This window comes from Thunnus albacares, chromosome 16 (genome assembly GCF_914725855.1).
Source record: "Thunnus albacares chromosome 16, fThuAlb1.1, whole genome shotgun sequence".
Lineage (NCBI taxonomy): Eukaryota > Metazoa > Chordata > Actinopteri > Scombriformes > Scombridae > Thunnus > Thunnus albacares.
The window spans coordinates 2,309,570-2,328,767 of record NC_058121.1 but is presented as its reverse complement, the minus strand read 5'-3'; the positions used below and the strand labels follow the sequence as shown (position 1 = coordinate 2,328,767).

Here is a 19,198-nt window from a genome sequence, read left to right as displayed (position 1 = left end):
GTGTGTGTGTTGTGTTTGTGTCATCCTTGCATTTTCCTCCCACTGCAACAAACCATCTGAAGTACAAGTGAAGCGAATGCGCATTCCAGGGTAGAAATAGCATGTTTGGATTGCTCTGAACCTCGCAACCGCATCTGGAAACATTATTCTTGGAAGACAGGTCATTATCCTCGGAAGCCAACTGAGAAATGTTTGGTGGAAATAAGCAAACTATACAACAGTTGGACGAGCCAGAACCACAGGAGAAGTCTGGACTGACGTAGATGTTCCAAAACAGCCCCCACACCAGACTGTTTGTTGTAGCAATAGACTGATCCAGTGAAATCTTTACTACAACTATGTGACAGGTAAAGAGCTGAATCTACTAATGACCTGATGTGAAAGGACTGTAATGTAATAGCTGAAAAAAACAACTGATGACCTCAGGCTTAGCCAGGTGGAGAGATGCCTAACTTTCCTACCTCAGATTAAGTCAGTGTAGCCTCACAAAACCAGCCCATAATTTTCACGTCCCTTATTGTGGTCTAGGTTCAGTACACATTTGCCTGCAACAGATGTCATTTCAAGGCTGGACAGTAGATATGCTGAAACATCAACATTATCCCTTCTGGCACCTGGGGCCAGTTGCATAAAAATAGAGTCTTTGACTTAAAGCTTCCCTATGGGTGACTAATGTAAGACTTAATTAGATAGCCAGTCTCGCAATGCATCATGGGTGTAACTTCAATCAATTCAATGGAACCCACCCCCCCCCCCCAAAAAAGCGGAAAAAAACAACTGACAACCTCAGGATTAGCCAGGGGGAGAGGTGGCTAACTTTCCTACCTCAAATTAAGTCAGTCTTAATATTTATGCAACAGACAGGCTTAATTAGACTAGTCTAACCTGACAATCTAAGACCAGTCTAAAGCCAAGACTAGTCTTAAACTAAGGTTATGCATCTGGCCCCTGATTGGACAAAAGTGTGATACACCTGTGATAGGTCTTTTCTTTTTGATCTGTCGATCTGGAAATGCTATAAACTGTCACCCAGAATCAGTTTCCTCATAATCTTGAGTTCAAAAGTAGGTCATACAGTAGGTGAGTCATTTATATAGTTCATCTACACCACCATATCTGGTTATTATATATACCATAGATAGACATGACATTTGGGGGTTTTCACTTACCATATTTGACTTCCACCTGTTGAGAAAATGGTTTTAAATTCATTGATGGCCTTTGTGCAATCAGTAAAGGACAATTAGATAATACATAAATTCTAAAAGCTCAGTCCTAATATTTTGCAGTCAGCACATTATAATCATGACACAAGAACAAAACATGTGCAGCTGCAGTAGTTTGTAAGTTGCTACAATCAAGAAATGCCTTTTTTACAGTTTAGTTGTGTTCTAAATTCAGTCTGGATAATAACTATAAAATTAATTTTGAATAGAATTTATAATTATTATATTAAAGCTAATGTGAAGTATGTGAATTTACTACAAAGAAGAGACGGTCAGAGCTGACAGATCTTTCCAACAAAATTAAGTGTTCTCCTGGTGATCACTCAGTATTTACAGTATATTGAGCCTTTTTACTCCATATTTAAACCTTTCACAATTCATTCTATGGATAAGAGATTGTAATTTAAATGCACCAACCAGTTACTTTCTGATTTTCTATACTTTTTCCACACATACTGGCCCATTTGAGTGAAGTCAGAGATGTCCCTCATCTTTAAACAGGTGGTGTTTACTAGTCTCATACTTACCTTCTGTACTATAACTTCTCTATATCCTGATGAAGAACAAAAACAACAGCAGTTACACAATGTTAATGCCAAACACTGCAGGTTTTTGAAAAAGCTGGATTGGTGTATAGCGCATGATTGCAATGTGGCACATGGAAAACAAACAGATGCCAGTATCTAATGATTCCATTCAGCACTTGTATATATTTTGGCAACTGTCTAGCAGATTGATTGCCTGACTCAGTATTGAGAGCTCTCCTTCACTGCATTTCCCCGTCCCTTTCCATTTACATGGCGATCGGTTTCTATTTTCACAAGATGGGGGCTAGTACCAGTTCCAAGGTGAAGATGCCTGTCAGTCTCCATTTCCACACTGTGGACTTGTAGTGACACTCACACACACACCGCCTTTCTTGAAGCTTTGAGTGTGTTAGGATATAAGATGCTCTGGTTCTGAGAATCCTGGATGATGGGGAAATCATCAGACAAAAATGGCTCTGCTATAGTAAGGCATCCATGTGGTGGCAGTTATCAATGTGTTGAATTTTCGAGTCTAACGGATGTTAGCTGTGATTCCTCATTTTCAGTAACACTTCTCCTCTTGCTAAGCATTTTTCACACTGAAAAGTATGAGTCACTGAGAACTTCCTTTGCTTAACTTTGTGATTTGGACAATAGGATGATAAGGTGTAATGTTTTTACCCTTTATCTACACCAAAAATCCGCTATGACCCATTAGCTGTCATTTATGTTATGTTATGCAAGGTTATATGACATGTAAACATTCAGCACTGCAGATTATTTTCTGTCCAGTTATAACAAGGAGAAACTGAATTAGAACAATTTCAATCAGAATGAGGACATTTTTTTCTATGTAATCACATTTTCTAGACCTCTGAATTTCTCTGATAGCTTGGTAGTCAAAAAAACACTGATAGGAACTTTCCCGGGGAAATCTAATTTGGAGCACTGTGTAAAACTAGGACAAAAGGACAAAGTCACCTCATGTCAAGGCATTAGTTTTGACAGAAAATGTAATTTTATTCAGTGAAATAGCACACATTAACTCAAGTTCAGAATTCTATTCTTATTGAGGGTGCCTTCACTCCTTCACACCTATAGAACAGCGAGTTTAATGTTGTCAACTGGATAGAATTAATCAGTGTGCCATTGTGCCACTTGATGACAGAGAGTAGTAGCATTCATTTTAAACTTTCAACCACAAACCCACATATAGCAGACAGGCATCTTGGCACAGAGTATCGTCTAATATAAAGGCTCTTTGAGCAAGTTGTGTGTGTATGTGTGTGTGTGTCTGGTGGGTTCTCTGAGGGAAGATCTCTCTGTGTCTGTCATCACAGGGTGAGCGGAATGGAACGTTTGGCAGAAAAATCAGGGCCACGTGCTGTTATGTTCCCAGAGCTGAGCTTCTTGGGGTTTGTGTTTTGATGGAAGTGTGGACTCATACTGACTCACTCCAGCCAGGACACGAAGCTGGAGCCAAAGGACATCATAACGCTTTTTGATTTGATATTATTCATTTATACACACCTGATCATTTAAATGTAGTGCTCAGAGACAACAGTATCTCACCTTTTTCCAAAACTTCTTATATTATAGTTTCTGCTAATTACTACCTAGGCTCAGCAGACAACTGGGGACCCTGAGGGTGCGAACAGTTGCCCACTTGCTTGTCTGTGTATCAATAGGTTTGTGGTAATTACAAGTTTGTTTAGTAATATGCATCACTAAAGCAGAGTAAAATGTGAAATGGCAAGGGTCTTAAGGTAGGTCCTGCCTTAGTACCTAATCTGTGGCTCTGTCTTGTTTCAAAATCTGTTTTTCATACCTTTAATATTTTTGACCATTTGGATCTCCTGCCATGTTTCTGGGTAAATGAATTGGAGGACCCACAGCTCATTTTTGTCCAGGGCCCCCTAACATGCTAATCTGGCTCAGTTAAATCAGAGCATATTTTGAGACTGTGCATATATCGTAAAGTTGACCTGATAAAGTTTTTAAAAAGCCAGTTTTTCTATTTTTCTTTCAAAGCTGGTTTGTGTAAATATTATGCAGTATTTCTCTAATTTTCATGCCTGAAAATGAACCACTACTGTCATTATGGTGCTTATATATGGTGAGGAAGCTGCTCTTGTACTTATACTGTCCCCTCCTTCAGCTGATGTTCTCTTGAGTGTGTCCAAGCTGCTCAGCATACCTTTACAGTGAGTCCTCCTTAGATTACAAACACATGTGGACGTCTGGAGCAGAAAGTACAGCACACTTTACTCAGGACTCACTTGTCTTCCTTTAATCTGACTGGAATTGGCATTTCAATAAAACGTGTTTTTATTCTGTGTTTTTATTTGGTGATGTAATTACCCGGGTTTGTTTGTGCATGTGATTTGAATGTGTGTTGGGAAGAGGCAGTATGGGTACTACTTTCAAACTCTGTGCTCTGGTGATTTGTGTGTATGGGTGTTTTTGATGTGTCCACGCTGAGCAAGGGCGTGCACAACAACATTATGCTGAGTTTTAAATGTTAAAGGGAGGGTGAGCACGTGAAGCAGAGAGCAGTCAGTCAAGCTTGTATGTGTTGAATCATGGGGCTGGCTGCAGCAGGACGCCGGGGCTGATGTCAGCCCTGCGGTATGTGCTTGCTGGGCTCGGCTGTAAGCTGACCCCCCTCTGTTGTGCTTCTATTTCCAGGGCGTGAGCGGAATGTCCGTGGATGAGAAGCCTGAAGCCCCCATGTATGTGTATGAGTCGACGGTTCATTGTACCAATATCCTCCTCTGCCTCAACGACCAGCGGAAGCAGGATATCCTGTGCGATGTGACTGTCCTAGTGGAGGGCAAGGAGTTCCGCGGGCACCGGGCCGTGCTGGCCGCCTGCAGCGAGTATTTCCTCCAGGCTCTGGTGGGCCAGGCGGAGAATGGCTTGGTCGTTAGCCTTCCTGAAGAGGTACGTCCATCAAACACACTGTTTCGCTGACAGTCTTCTCTTGCAGAGGTGGAAATGCCACTGGCTTTTAGACAATGCGACACTAAAACTCCCCACTGACACCAATACAAAAGCAGCACTAACCAGGTTCTCTGCACTTTCCTTTAGTATCTGCAGCCACATACAGTGATGCACTGTGACCATTAAACCCTCTATCCACCCTCACACCCCAAGCAAAAACACAGCCAACAGTGCAAAAAGCAATTTGATGACTGACAATTTGTTTTATTTATACAATCAAATCAACACATCCATGGAAACGATAACATAAGACATGTAGGGTATCATCCAGTCTTTGATAAAAGCAAGCAGCCAATAATGAACACAGCACATTAACAGTCTTATAAAGTACAATTACATGAATCAACAATCCAACTACAGCTGGTATACCTCAAGCATTTGCAGGTAGTTAACTGAATTCTGATGTGTCAAGTGTTGGTCTTCCATTCTTCACCAGTTCAAACTTTTCTGTAAAGTTCAGTTCAACAAGCTAGCAACAATATTATTAGCTTCCCCTCAAGCTTCAAGCTGGTGTAACTTTCCTTATTATTAAAGAATGCAAAGTAAATTTTAGAGGTGGCGTGATTGCATATAAAGTCAATGTAAAGGTGTAATTCCCTGGAACAGCGCAAATTGAAGTGAAGACAAAAAAATTCATGCCTATCCCAAGGCTTTATGTGTCCACATATGAAGGTAAGAGAAAAAAAGAAGAGAGACTGGACGAAAATAATATAAAAAAATTGGAATTCCTGGTGAGTTCTGAGATCAGTGGGTGTACAAACACACACACCCACACACTGGTCAGTGGGTACTTAGCTAGTGAGCTACAGCTCATGTTTGGGGTGAATAAACACGGACTGCAAAAATAGTTCAGGGGTCAAATTTGCCCCAGTAAAAAAATTTGCTTCATATTCTGCATGAATACCAGGCTCAGCACCTGGATGAAGTGACTGGGGAGGCTGTTAAAAATTTTTCATAAAATGAAACTCAATAAAATAAAATTCATTGATTTAACCATGTAATAGCCTGAGAAAGGCTAAATAACAACATAAGACTACTGTTTCTAAATCAGAGAATACACTTATTCATCAGAGCACTCATAAGAACATTGCACTAGCAGAGCACTAAATATTTTTGACTTTATGAACAATTCTCTGTCAAAATCAGCAGGGGGAGGTGCATAGAAACAGCTGTTTGCAGCTTGTAGCGCAATCTCTCTCTCTCTCTCTGTCACTCTCTCTGTCTCTATTTTATTGACCGTCCCTTCACTTCCCTGTCATTTCTATCTGTTCTATCTTCTGTCTATTACTACAATGGGTGGTGAAAGGCCCAGAGTCGCACTGCAGGATGGCAGCAGGGGTCCACTTATCCTCAGGAGAGAGGGCTATTTCAGACTGTAAAAAGTGGCAAGCTATAGAAACACTGGATTCCGCCAAAGCTGTGTTGGTGAGCTCCAGTAGTGGTTTCACCTTCTGCACATCCAAAAAGTGAGGACTGTCTGGGTGAAGGGCACACCGCCTCAACCAGCTGGCTGTTCCATTCACTAAATCTTCTATTCATCTCCCTAATGACATTGTTCAGTGTCCTGAAGAAGAGCCGCTTGCACTCTGTCCTGCTGGTCTACAGTGCTCTCCATCATATACAGTTTCAGGTGTGTAGGGACTTGGCACATTCTCTCATTTGGCGGAGGAGCTGCTATTTCTAATGGGTCAAGTTACTCCTGAGCTTCTCCACACAATCCAGAACGTTTTTCACAACCTTCATCCAGTCTAGAGGTCTGTTTTTTCATCCTGTAACACTTTGTTGGGAGGGTCAAGGTTTTGACCCATGATTTTGTGGACTGCAGCAAACCTGAAGTGGGGGTCTTGAACTGCTTTTAGGATCCCTGCTGCCTCTATTCTTAGTTGCGTATGAAGGCCACTGCTGTCAATCTCCGCAAGGAACTGCACAACAGCATCATAAGTGTTAACGATGACTGATACAGTAGCCAGGTGACTGGTCTACTTTTGGCCCAGTAGCCTTTTCAGACATTGTCCCGTGTGCACTGCGGCCACAGTTGGCTTTTTCAGAAACTGGTAAGCATGTCACTCTCATTGAAAAAAGGCTTGTAGTTCATTCTCAGATGACATGGCATGAATAACCACTAGATGTAATTTGTGGTTGAAACAATGTACATACAGGACTTCTCGTTCAACTTTCTCCTGTAATATTTTCTGTACACCCCCTCTTTTCCCCAACATCACACTCACACCATCGTAACATTGGCTGAGGATCTTTTCTGCAGTTAGGCCTGCTTTTCTCAGCTCAGAAAGGACCAGGTTTGTCAGACTTAACACATCACAGTGCTTCAGACTGGCCATTACCAGCAGTCTCTCGAGAGTTACATTATTGTTGTCTAGATAATGGACCACAGTCGACACATTCTCGCAACCAGTTGGGTCCTTGGTCCTGTCCACCTTGAATGTGTACCAGCTATCTCCTATTTCTTCATCTATTTCACTGGTCACTATTTCACTCATGAGCCCTATTGTTGTGCTTTGAATTCTGTGTGATGTGCATGTGGCATTTTTTGGGATAGCGCTAAATACTCCATCATAGACAAAAATAGTTCTGATATCCATCCTTATTCCTGAACTGCGTTTTGCGGCTAAGCAAACAAGCCTGGTAACGTGCAATACATTAACATTAGCTGAACTACAAGTAAAAAAGCTAGCTTGGGTTTCCGCAGCTTTTTTTTTTATCATGGCGCATGCGGCACACACACCCCCTACACACAACAGTGCTGTCCATGGTTCTGAAACAACAGCTAAGCGATAGTCACATGTATCTCGGCCAATAATTTTGTTTTTTTTGCTGTTTTTCTATAGATACATAAAGCTTAAACAGAGGGGACAAAAAGTCCCCTTAAGAACCCTCATGGCACTGGACCGGTTGAATATACCTTAAGAGGTAAAATGTGATTGGTTAGTTTCAATAACACCCCAGATTAATGCTTTGTTTCATTATTTCAGTACAGTCATCTAAAGAAAGAATCCTCTTTTTTTAGATAGGAATTCACCCATGAAGCATTTTGTGCTTGATTTGTCCAACACAGGGGTGTTGGGAGGGTTAATATTGACTTCAAAACAGTTAGATATCATGATGAATTATTAAATTAGACCTAATAATTTGATATTGATTCATTTTAGGTGGCCTAGGGGCCCCTTGCTGTTCTCCCCTGCACCACACATTTTCAATTTCACCTTAACTCCATCTGCTCCCTTTTTTCATATTTTATCACCTCTCAGCTTCCATTCACTGTTGACTTATTGATTATTTTTAGAGTTATTTTATTTTCCTTTCCATTTTGTCATGATAGAGGATGCCAGTAAACAGTGTTTTATTTCATTGTCATTCACTGGAGGATAAAGACTGAAACTGGAGTGAAAGGTGTGAGAAAGTGCATTATTGAGCCTATAAGGCTGTGATTGCCAATTAGCACCTGACAGCTGCCGCCGCTGCCACCGTTGTCGGCAGCAGGTAGCACTTCACGGCGAGATTAATGCCACCTCGGGCTTGGCTCTCATCAGGTTCAGCAACACTCCTCACTCTTGCTCACCTCAGCTCTCACACTGTCACTTTAAACTGATCCCCTTCAGAGCTCTTCCACTGAACACATGATGAAAGTACCCCCTCTGACGTATTGATGTCACACACCCACACTCACACACACACATATGCATACATACATGTGCTGCTGCGAAAACTGGGGCACATCCTGCATGTGCTGTGGAGTTGGCTCCTCGCTGTGGGCCAGTGTGCATTAATAAAGTAACGCCTGTCAAATGACTTTGTCGCTGCGCTCATTGGAAAAGAAATCACCATCAGATTGTCGTCTTATGTAAAATGAGCATCACGGGCTTTTTTTTTTCCTCTTTAACTCAAAGAATGACTGCAGGGAATGGCTCCTGGATGCTCAAAGCAGCATCCCTTTCATTCACTCGCTGCGCATATGAATAATGCATGAGCTGCTGTGTGTTTCAGGTGTGAGATGGAGTGTGGAAAGTAACATCTTTGAATGACTGTCTCTTAAATGTGCCAGAGAAAGAGTTGCTCCCATTGAGGATTTAACCAAGTCTCCTTTCCTTTGTCCATTCCTGCTCAGTTTGACAACATATCACGTATTTTTCATTGTTTCATCTAAATGGCAAAACAGCATACAATGAATATATTGGCTTTATTCTGTCACAATGGACACTTGAGATAGCTGTTCAACAACAGCCTGGAAATGCAATTACATACTGTTTGCAAATGCAAAAAATGCAATTAACAGTTTTTATATCATGAATCTCATCCGTTAATTATTTAGTAGGCCTATATAAGATATGAGAAAATGGTCAATAATGTAATTTCTTCAAAATCACTTGTTCTGTTGGCTAAAATTCAGAGATATTAAGTTTACAATTATATAAAACAGAGAAAAGCAACCAAATATTTGCTAATGCATATTTTGCTTGATAAGTGACTTTAAATGATTAATCAGTTATCATATCTGGTGTTGTCAGCAGCAGGATCATTATTCATTTATTTAGGGTAAAGTAGTAATACCAGTGTAAAACTACTCAGTTAGAAGTAGAAGTCCTGCATTCAAAATCTTAATTAAGTACATATTATCAGCCAATGTGATTAAAAAGCCAAAAGTAAAAGTTCTCATTATGCAGAGTAGAAGTATACTGTGGCATAAAATGGAAGTCAGTTTACCAGTGGCTCATTTTTTCATCTATTTAAGGTTGAATTGTCCTCAAAATAGTATTCTTCTGGCCTGTTCAGCAGGTAGTACATCTCTGTCTGACTGTCTAGACAAGTCACAGCCACATCATGGAGGAATGTCCTTTCATTGATGTAGCCTGTCAAGTTTTTTAAGGTCCCCTGTCGCCCTTTGCTTCACGGTCAGTGACTGAGGCATGCTGACGCATCCCTGCCTCGTGTCTGAACGCCGTCTTCTCTCTGATGATGGGGGCAGGGCTGGGTCTGCTTAGCCCACACTGGTCTGTGTCAGCTCAGAGTAATAGCCTGTAGCTCTGCTAGGTTAGCAACACTTCACTGACACTCGTGTGTCTGGCTGTGGTCATGGAGAGCATTGCTTCAGCAGCTACTGTAGGCTGCCACCTATGTGTAACAAAGGGCAAAGGCCTCAGCTGCCACTGGGGGAGAGAGGGGGAGGTTGATGCAGATGAACTGTGAAACAAAGACCACCTCCCCCACCACCTTCATCACTCCTCTCTCATGGCCTCACCGCCCCTGGAGTAGCCAGGGCTGGCGTGGTGAGTGACATCATCTATATCTAATGTGATTGTAGGCTTGCAGAGGGGCAGCCAGTTTCATCAAGGGGCTTTGTTGGCCATCACATCATGGGAACAAAACAATCCCGCTTTATCTCAGAGATGCTGTCCTCCCGGCCAGCCTGCAGGGGGAAGGAACAGAAGCACACTAGGTCTGCGTTGGACGAAGGAGGCTCCACACACACACACACACTGCATTTCTCTACATCATATTTCTTGATGAACGATAGAACAAAGGAGGATTCATAAGAATCAGCATGCCACAGATACAAGCCAGAGAGAAGAATTTCAAAGAGAGCCCTCCACTGGAGAGGAGCAGTCATCACTTTGACAAACACAAATGACCTCTATATAGTGAAACTGTGTGCAAAGATGTGATTCAATCCTAGCTGCCATGATGCCAACAGACTGCTGTCAGCTAGTTATTAGTGAGTAGCACATAACCTTTGTTGTCCTGCATAAGAGGCTTATAGTAAGAAACTGATGATACTCACCACTGTACATTGGAATGTTATTCCTACATTGCAGCAGAAACCTAATTTATTGAAGTAATCAAATCAGTGAATTATTCTGTTGACTTAAATGAATCAAATAACCATTCACAGTCATTCCAATGACTTGCTATTGCAGTGTCCACTTGTGTCCACATCTGACATCCAGCGTGGGAATGCTCTGACTGGCTAGATTGATTCATTCCAGACCACTGTGGGGACAGTGGAGGGCCCCAGTATGCCCTGTCTGATTTTTATTCTGGAAAAAAGGAGAGGGCAGCACTGTGATTCAGCAGAGCGCTGGTTCACAGACCTCAAACCACCTCCTGTTTGTCAGTTCTTTCCTTAGTCATGAGCCAGGGAACACTGCACTTTTTTTCATTTCCAAAAGAAAACACTCACACACACACACACATACATAGAAATGTGCACCCTGTGTCAAAACGGAGAGTGTATCCACCTGCAATGTCACAAAGGCTTTGCTGTGATTTATTTTAACTAAAGTGGTGCTTGTGGCCCCTAAAGGCTGCAATCTTCTTTGCACCACACTATTCAAAAATGTTGGGTGGAATACTGAAGAGTTTGTTATTAATGGCAACTTAAAAGTATCCTTAGCATCAAAAATAGTAGTTTGTAGTAGTTTGTCTTGATGGTGGAAAGAGTTAGGGTTAGGGTAGTTTCAAAAACTAAAAACTACCAAAATCTCTCTTTATTTTCTTTGACAAAAAAGACTCACAGAAGGCGTATCGTGAGCAGCACGTTAGCAGAGCAGCAGCAGCAGCAGCAAGTGCTCCATCTGTGTGTCTACACTGAAGGCGTTCAGGTGCAGTGTTGAGTGTAGGTCACCCATATTTTAGAAGCACTCAGAGCCCAACACACAATCATTGCAGTAACACGGATACAACGGAGGAAAATAGACTTCAGGTCATGTTTATGTGTATATAGTGCAAGTGAAATGCAAGCCATTACGTGGCCCGTGTAGACCGCTGTATTGATTAACATAGCAATGTATAATATTACCTTTCCTCATCATGGTTGTTGTTATTCTAGAAAACCTTGCCTTGTTTAACCCTTAATATTGATCTCATTTGAACTAGCTTGCTAGACAGCAATTTTGTTAACATTATTAAGTCCATGGGGCACTTTTTTTTTCCTTTCTTGTTAACTCTGATCTCAGGTCTATTTATTTTATTTTTTAATGCAAGCAGATTGCAGTTGGTGTGTGTCAATTATTCTTTTCAATATCATTAGGCTAACTACTTATATTTCCATTGTTCGGAACAGATAGATAAATTTGTACTTTGGGCAAGCAAAAAATTGGCTTCAAATGTTTTATTGTCTGTACAGCTATCTTTGTTTTATAATAGTTTTAAAGGGAGTATTGGACCACAGTTGTTGAATTGTGTCGGTTCAAAATAAATATGCAAATCAGAACATGTTCCATGTCTGGATGAATTCCTTGAATTGATATCTTCAGACCAGACATTTCCTGCAGAGCTGCATACTTAATCATTCAACTTGTGTTTTTTATCAGATAATGATAAGATCAAATCTTATGTGAAATAATTTTTAATAAAATGACAGAAAACTATTGGTTTTGGCTAGACCAGATTGACTGAAATGTTCAGTATAAACTGATGGCTAAAAAAGACTAAAATGTCAACAGTTTTCATTGACTAAAACTATACTAAAATAGTTGCGGTTTTCTTTGACTAAGATAAGACTAAAATGCTCTGACTTTTACTCAACTAAAACTTGACTAAAAGAAAACAGGAAGAGGTTGACTAAATATGACTTTTTTTAAAAACTAACAAGGACATTTGACAGAGGACTAAGATAAAAAAAAAAAAAAACAGCTGACAAAATTAACAGTAGTGTCCAAGGCAAATCAAAATGGGGTTATGCATCCAAGCAGAGATCCAAGATAAAGATTGTACAGGAATAGGTTTAGGGAAAAGGAAAGGGAAGAGGAAAGACCAGGAGGTCATGAATGTGCTCTGCAAATTTCATGGCAATCTGACGATTATAATATATCATATGTGCAAAGGTGTCACCAGAGGAAAGGTCACAGGGTAACCAAAATGGAGTTTTCTGAGAACCTATATCCACTATGGATCTGCCATTAGATTTGGTAACGTCTCATGAAGCACCAAATTGTAATTCAAGCACAACATTTGTCCTTACACTGACTTCACAGGGAAGATCAGTGGATCACCAGAATCAGAACAAATTCCTTAGCAACCTACCCTGTACTGCAGTTGTTGAGATATACTGGTTTGGGCCAAAGTGTTGGAGACAACTGACAATGGGAGACTCTCCTCATCTGAAAAATGATAGAACTGATGAATCTTTCAATAGCCCCTAATGACCCACAGTACCAGTCAAAAGTTTGGAAATGCTTTCTCATTCCAGGGAATGGGAAGGTGTGTCCAAACCTTTGACTGGTACTGTATGTTTATGTATCCACCCCGGAAGTCAGGTTGGATGGTTGGGTCAGCAAACCTTCAGATGCTGACAACATTTGATTCTTTTAACCATGACCACAATTTTTCCCTAACCACAACCTAATAGTTCTTGCTCCCTTAACTCAACCAGACCTAAACGGTGGCAGATCAGAAAACTGTCAAATTAGTTGTTTTGGAAGACAATGATAGTTTCTTGTTGCTTGTGAGACAACAGAGGCAACAAAGAAAGTATTTTCTTCTCATAGACAGAGCAATATTTCAAGATAGACCAGACACGCAAATGTAATGCACTTATGGAGGTTTAGAACAGTTGATGAGGGACATCCGTCCACTTCAGGTCAACCTGCACAAAACCAGCTTAATCTGAGGGGGGCTCACACAGACTGACCCCACACCAAGTGCCTTGCCAGGACACTATCACACACACACAGACACACACAGCCTATTAGACAGATGGTAGGAGTCAGGGACAGAGCCCTGCCTTCCTTAAAGATGGGGGTTGGGCGGTAGAAGATGAAGAGGAAGCAGTAGAGAGAGGAGTGATATGGTGCAGTGGGAGTGCTGGCATTAATACCCAGCCCCCTTAGTCCAGCAGGGGGTCTCTCTTTCTCTGCCAACACAAGGACACATCTCATCCCATAAGCTGACAGAGAAGATGCAGGGTCTTTGTCTGAGTGTGAGAGGCTGGGTAGAGGAGCACCTTGAGCAGCCAGCCTGCCGCGCGACAGCCTGTGGTGTGATCCCTGTGTTTATGCACTTTGTATTTAACCTCCAAACCCGGCACAGTTAAGAAGCGAACATCCTCCTTAATGAAAGGAAAGAAATTCTTAGCACAAAGCTGAGGGTAACACTTTTTTTAGTCCAGACACATATAATATACTTTTATACAATTTCCACGATTTGATGTTCGTTTGGTCCAGCCCAAACACAATCTCATAGTGTCTTAAACATTGTAGAGGTGGGGTCATGTCCTCTTCAGTGTCTGGCCTGTACTGTAAGCTGCACTGCGAGAGGATTAGGATGTACACTATCTGATTTAATCCACTGTCAGGGGGAGGTTTACTTACCCACAGCTCAGCACCAGGAATGTCTGAGCTTCTGCTGTCACTGAGAAAGACACTTTCCTTACAATTGTCTCAACATCACTGTGAAGCTATGTTTCTACTGTGCTCAGTACTACTTTTCACTGCGAACACTGATTCTAATATGCATGAAGCCAGACTCCCCTTGAGTACAAAATCATTACCCTTACTGAACTATTAAACACATGAGCTCAGCTGAAAGTGGCAGGCTGATATTATGAGCCACAGTTGGCTTATCACTGCTATATCTTTATTAGTTTGTATGTTGGCAGATATGCAAATAGAAACGACAGAACACCAACATTTCGTATGCTGTATTTGATGTATTATTGACTGTTTTTTGAACATCAAACCCTTTATGTGTATTTAGGTTTTATTAGTTATTAGTATAGTTTTATGAATTATTATTTATTATATTTAATGATTAAACATGACTAATTAAAAATTTACTTTCATCTTATAATTACTCTTTTTGTAATATTTGATTATACGACTGCAAAATATTCCGATTCAGTGCACATCTTTATCATAACTTAATTACTAAATCTGTGGTAATTGCCAAAAATGCACAGTGTTTATGAAGATTAATTCTTTATTAAAAATCAGATTGATATCTTTTCAGTAATTTATTGATTTGAAACTGTTAGATATTGGTGTTGGGCTGAAAATCACATACATTAGTTTTCCTCCATTACAGATATAAAGGTATGTGTGTGGGTAAAATAGTTCATTTTAATGGACCATACCAATGTTTTTATGATTTAATTCATTTAAAACATTGTGTATTGTATACATTATTCCTGACCATTTTCCAGAGAACACTGTAGCATAATATTTATTATATTATATTCATTATATTACTATTTATTTATTTATTATTTTGTTCACTATCTTGTTTCATTCATTGATTATGATGTAATTTGTAACATACAGAGACTTTTTATATATGTGACAATGAATGACATGTCTAATAATTATTATGTTATACATTATTATTGTTAATTATATCAATTTTACTGTTGTTGTGTGATAACCGGTGCATACTTTATAAATCATTCTGCCCTTACAACTGCAGTAACGTGCAATGATACTGTAACTTTTCATACCAGAAAGAGGTGAATGCAAAAAACGGCTGCCTGCAGGTTGGAAAATGATAAATTTTTAAAAATTATAGCAAAAAGAAAGTGATTGACCCATTATCTCATCCCTCTCTCAGTATTACGTAAGTCTAATATAAACAGATAGATGGGTTAATAATCTGCTGTATGTCTGCTCCAGCTGTCTTTATAAAAGACTTTCCTTTGGCCCGAGAGCTTTTCTGTTCTGCGGCAGGCCTTTGTCCCTGCACATTTCCTGTCATCTCTTCCAGCATAACAGCTCAACCCACAATGGCGTCATGACAGCGTACAGTACAGGGCCTGTTTCATTTCCATTAGTGCTGTGACTCAGGCTTCTTAATGTTTGTCTGCAAACACAGAGGTTCATGTCAGGTTACTCAGCAATCTGATGTTAAAGCATCGGCTGCTCCCTCCAATGGAGATGGAGTGTTTTCTTCTGCGCGGGGAAGCACATTGTCATGCCATGCCATGTCCTCATTAGCATGCATGACATGCAGGAATTCACTGGAGCACATTTGCATAAATTAGCCCTCTCTTCTACGGAGGTGAAAGGCCAATGTAAGAGAGGAGTACTGGGTGAGGGAAGAGGGAGGGGAGGGTGGTGTAGTATTGCTCAGCCTGTTTATGAAAGGATATTTGGCAGGCTTCCCTAAAAATGTCATGCGAATTATCCAGGTCTGTGATTGGCCACTGCCTATAATTTCCTGCCCTGTATTGGTATCGTCTGTCCGCTCCAGACGCAGAGCAGGGCCGTGTTAGCCTAAAATGGCCCCAATCTGTCATGGTTATGAATTTGTGCCTTTGTCTTAACACACACTAAGTACTACTAACAGCTGAAATGCTTCAAACGTCATGACAGTCAGCTAATGACCAGGAAACACTCTGTGTATCCTCCCTGTCCTCCTCTTCTTCCTTTAACATTTAGTTTCCTACACTGTGACCGTCTCCCTTCCTCTCTCATTCTCCTCTGTGCTCTGTCCATCTTCCCCCAGTATTTCCCCCCCCCCCCCCCCCCCCCCCCCCCCCCCCCCCCCCCTCCCTCCCTCCATCCTGTGTCGCTCCCTTTACGCTTTCCTTCATTAGGCTGCTGTGCTGGTTGTAACAGTGGAGTAATCACATATGGTGCAGGGCACATAAAGACGCGCTCCCGCAGGCAGCAGCTGCTGATACTAGCTGAAAATAGATCCCTGGTACGCTCAGCACTTTTCCTCCAGCAGCTTTGCTGTTTATCAGCAGGCCTGGATGCAGCGGGCTGGACGCCCAGCCTCATTTAAGCTATGACTACCTCACCATTACAGTCAGCATGGCTCGATCCACGGAAACTAACTCTGTGTGTGTGTGTGCGCGTGTGCATGAAGAGAGACAGTTACCTGAAGGTACACTTGTTCAAGTTGCAAGAGAGTTTGTGTTCTGTTCTTGTTGTGTGTGTGAATATAGTAGAATATATCTTAATTTATGCTGTATGTCACTCCTCAGCACACAAATCATACAGCACAAGTGCACTGCAGTTACATCAACATACAAGTCACAATGATTAAGACAATGAATGTTGAGGAATACTCCACTGAGTGTTGGTGTGGTTTCGTATTTGTCTCGAAAACTTCAGCTATAAAATCCAAGCAGAATGTTGTCTGCTTAAACAAAACTCCACATTTCTTCATTTTAATCCTTTACTGAAAAACTTTACACTTCAAAAACAAAATAAAACATGGTAACAGGTTAGCTATGATACAGTCTCATCTAAACCAACAATCAAACAACGATGTAACTTAATATTAATATAACCAATATAAACTCATTAGAAGTAGCAGCTGTTTGCACTCATTACTCAACTATATAAAATATTTTACAATGGAAATATAGACCTAGTTATCATTAGCAAATTAAATAATACAAAATATGAATTAATTGTAAAGATTTATCTTTTCTATGGATGGCTCTAACAGCAATACACAAGTCAGTCAGTTTTCCTTTGAAGTGACAAGTGAAGGCAAAACAAAATTTACCACAGGACTGTTGCAGCCTTACCACAAACAGCCAAATCACCAACAGTACAGACTTTATCTGTAGCCAGCTACTGTAGCAATGCACCAGTTTGTGTGTGGATGAGTGTGTCTGTGCGGTGTTTACGTGACATCTCAGAACTCACCAGTTTCTGGTGGACTTTCCATTTTTCCTCTCATCTCTGTACGTCAGGTATAAGCTTGAATTTATTCTTTTTTCATGGTGTTCAAAGAGGAATGGCTAAAGTACAGCATATTACAAGTATTATTATTCATCGTCACAGAAATGAGTCTTTTTAAAGGGGCACTCCACTGATTTTACATGATTTTACATGATCAGTTTACTAGTCATGTTCAGCACTACTCATCCTGATGCACAGGGTTATAATGTCTTCTTTTGATCTAGAGGAGCTTTGTCAAATGAGAAAATAAGCCCTAATGTTGTCATAGTGATGTCATTATGGTTATTGTAGCTTTGGCTTGGAATCTGTTGCAGATATCCTATGTTGCAAACTAAAAGATGTAAGCTTTTACCAGATAGATGGTCTAACAAAAATGCTGTTGGTTGCTCTGTGGGAAATATAGGATCCAGTGTTTTTGGGGCTTGGCCCATACTAGGGAGTATCTCAGCCTCTGCTGCAAAACTAAATTGCTAGACTACCCCCTTAATGCATAAATAAAAATATAGAATATAGCAATATGATTGTAAAGATAAAACACCGTATCCATCGTACAATTTATAGTGAAAAAGATCAGGAGATTCAGATTTAATGGATTCATTATTGCAGAGGGTACAGAAATGTGTGTGTGTGTGTGTGTGTGTGTGTGTAAGCTCATGTTCCTGAGCAGTCCTGCAGTAGTAGTGTAGTGGATGTGCTGTGCTCATCAGTAGAGCAGATAGTCCAGTCAAAGCCTCTACCCTCCCCCCAATCCGTCATACTCAGATACACACACTCCCACCCACTCACTTACTCTAGCACAGGCACACACACACACACACACACACACACATACCCCATCCCCCCTCATGGATATGGAGTCAGCAGTTGTTGGACTGTATGTTACCCAGAGCTCACTGCAAGTTGTTTTAGACCAGAGTCAAATCAAGTCAGTTTTATTTATATAGCGCCAAATCACAACAGAAATTATCTCAGGGTACTTTTCACATAGAGCAGGTCTAGACGGTACTCTTTAACTTACAGAGACCCAACATTCCCCCATGAGCAAGCACTTGGTGAAAGTGACAAGGAAAAACTCTCCTTTAATGGGAAGAAATCTCAAGCAGAACCGGACTCTAGGTGGGCGACCATCTGCCGTGACTGGTTGGGTTGAGAGAGAAAGAGAGAGGGGGAGAGTGAAGAGAGTAATAACAATAACTAGAATTATAATAATAGAAATATGACTAATAATACTAGTGGTAGCAGTGGGCAAAAATGACTAATAATAATAGCAGCAGCGGTGGGCATCACGCTGGACAGCAGTCGGTCTGCAGCCAAAGGTCTCCTTTGAGACGAGAAAGCACAAAACTATGGGGAAGATGCCAAGTTAGTAATATGCATTAATGGGACATGAATGCGTACAAATGGAGAGAGGGAGGGGGAGAGAGCTCAGTGCATCATGGGAAGTCCCCTGGCTGTCTAAATCTATTGCAGAATGACTAGGGGCTGGTCCAAGGCGAGCCTAGCCTTTAACTATAAGCTTTATCAAAAAGGAAAGTTTTAAACCTACTCTTAAAGGTAGAGGGTGTCTGCATCCTAGACCCAACTGGAAGATGGTTCCACAGGAGGATTCAAGCCAGGAGGACGGTACACTACAACAAATAGAACTGGCTGTAATGTTTTCCAGGTTGGGTGTGAGAAACTAAGAACAAGGCTTTGGAATGAGTTATAATTACATTTAGGTCTAGGGTTGATAATTAGGCTTGAGTCGAAAATGGCTGCAACTCCTCCTCCTCGGCCAGTGTCTGGAGAAATGTGAGTATTA

General features: G+C 41.0%; 1 protein-coding gene across 3 annotated transcripts in view; it reads left to right on the top strand.

The window, feature by feature from the left end:
* The window catches only part of bach2b (BTB and CNC homology 1, basic leucine zipper transcription factor 2b), a 109,663-nt gene that overhangs the window by 66,957 nt on the left and 23,508 nt on the right, over positions 1–19,198 (top strand). For all 3 annotated transcript variants that reach the window (XM_044377121.1, XM_044377120.1, XM_044377122.1), the window contains one exon: positions 4,442–4,696. In XM_044377121.1, the coding sequence (XP_044233056.1) occupies positions 4,454–4,696 (243 nt within the window). In that variant the 5' untranslated portion in view covers positions 4,442–4,453. The remainder of the gene's footprint in view (positions 1–4,441; positions 4,697–19,198) is intronic.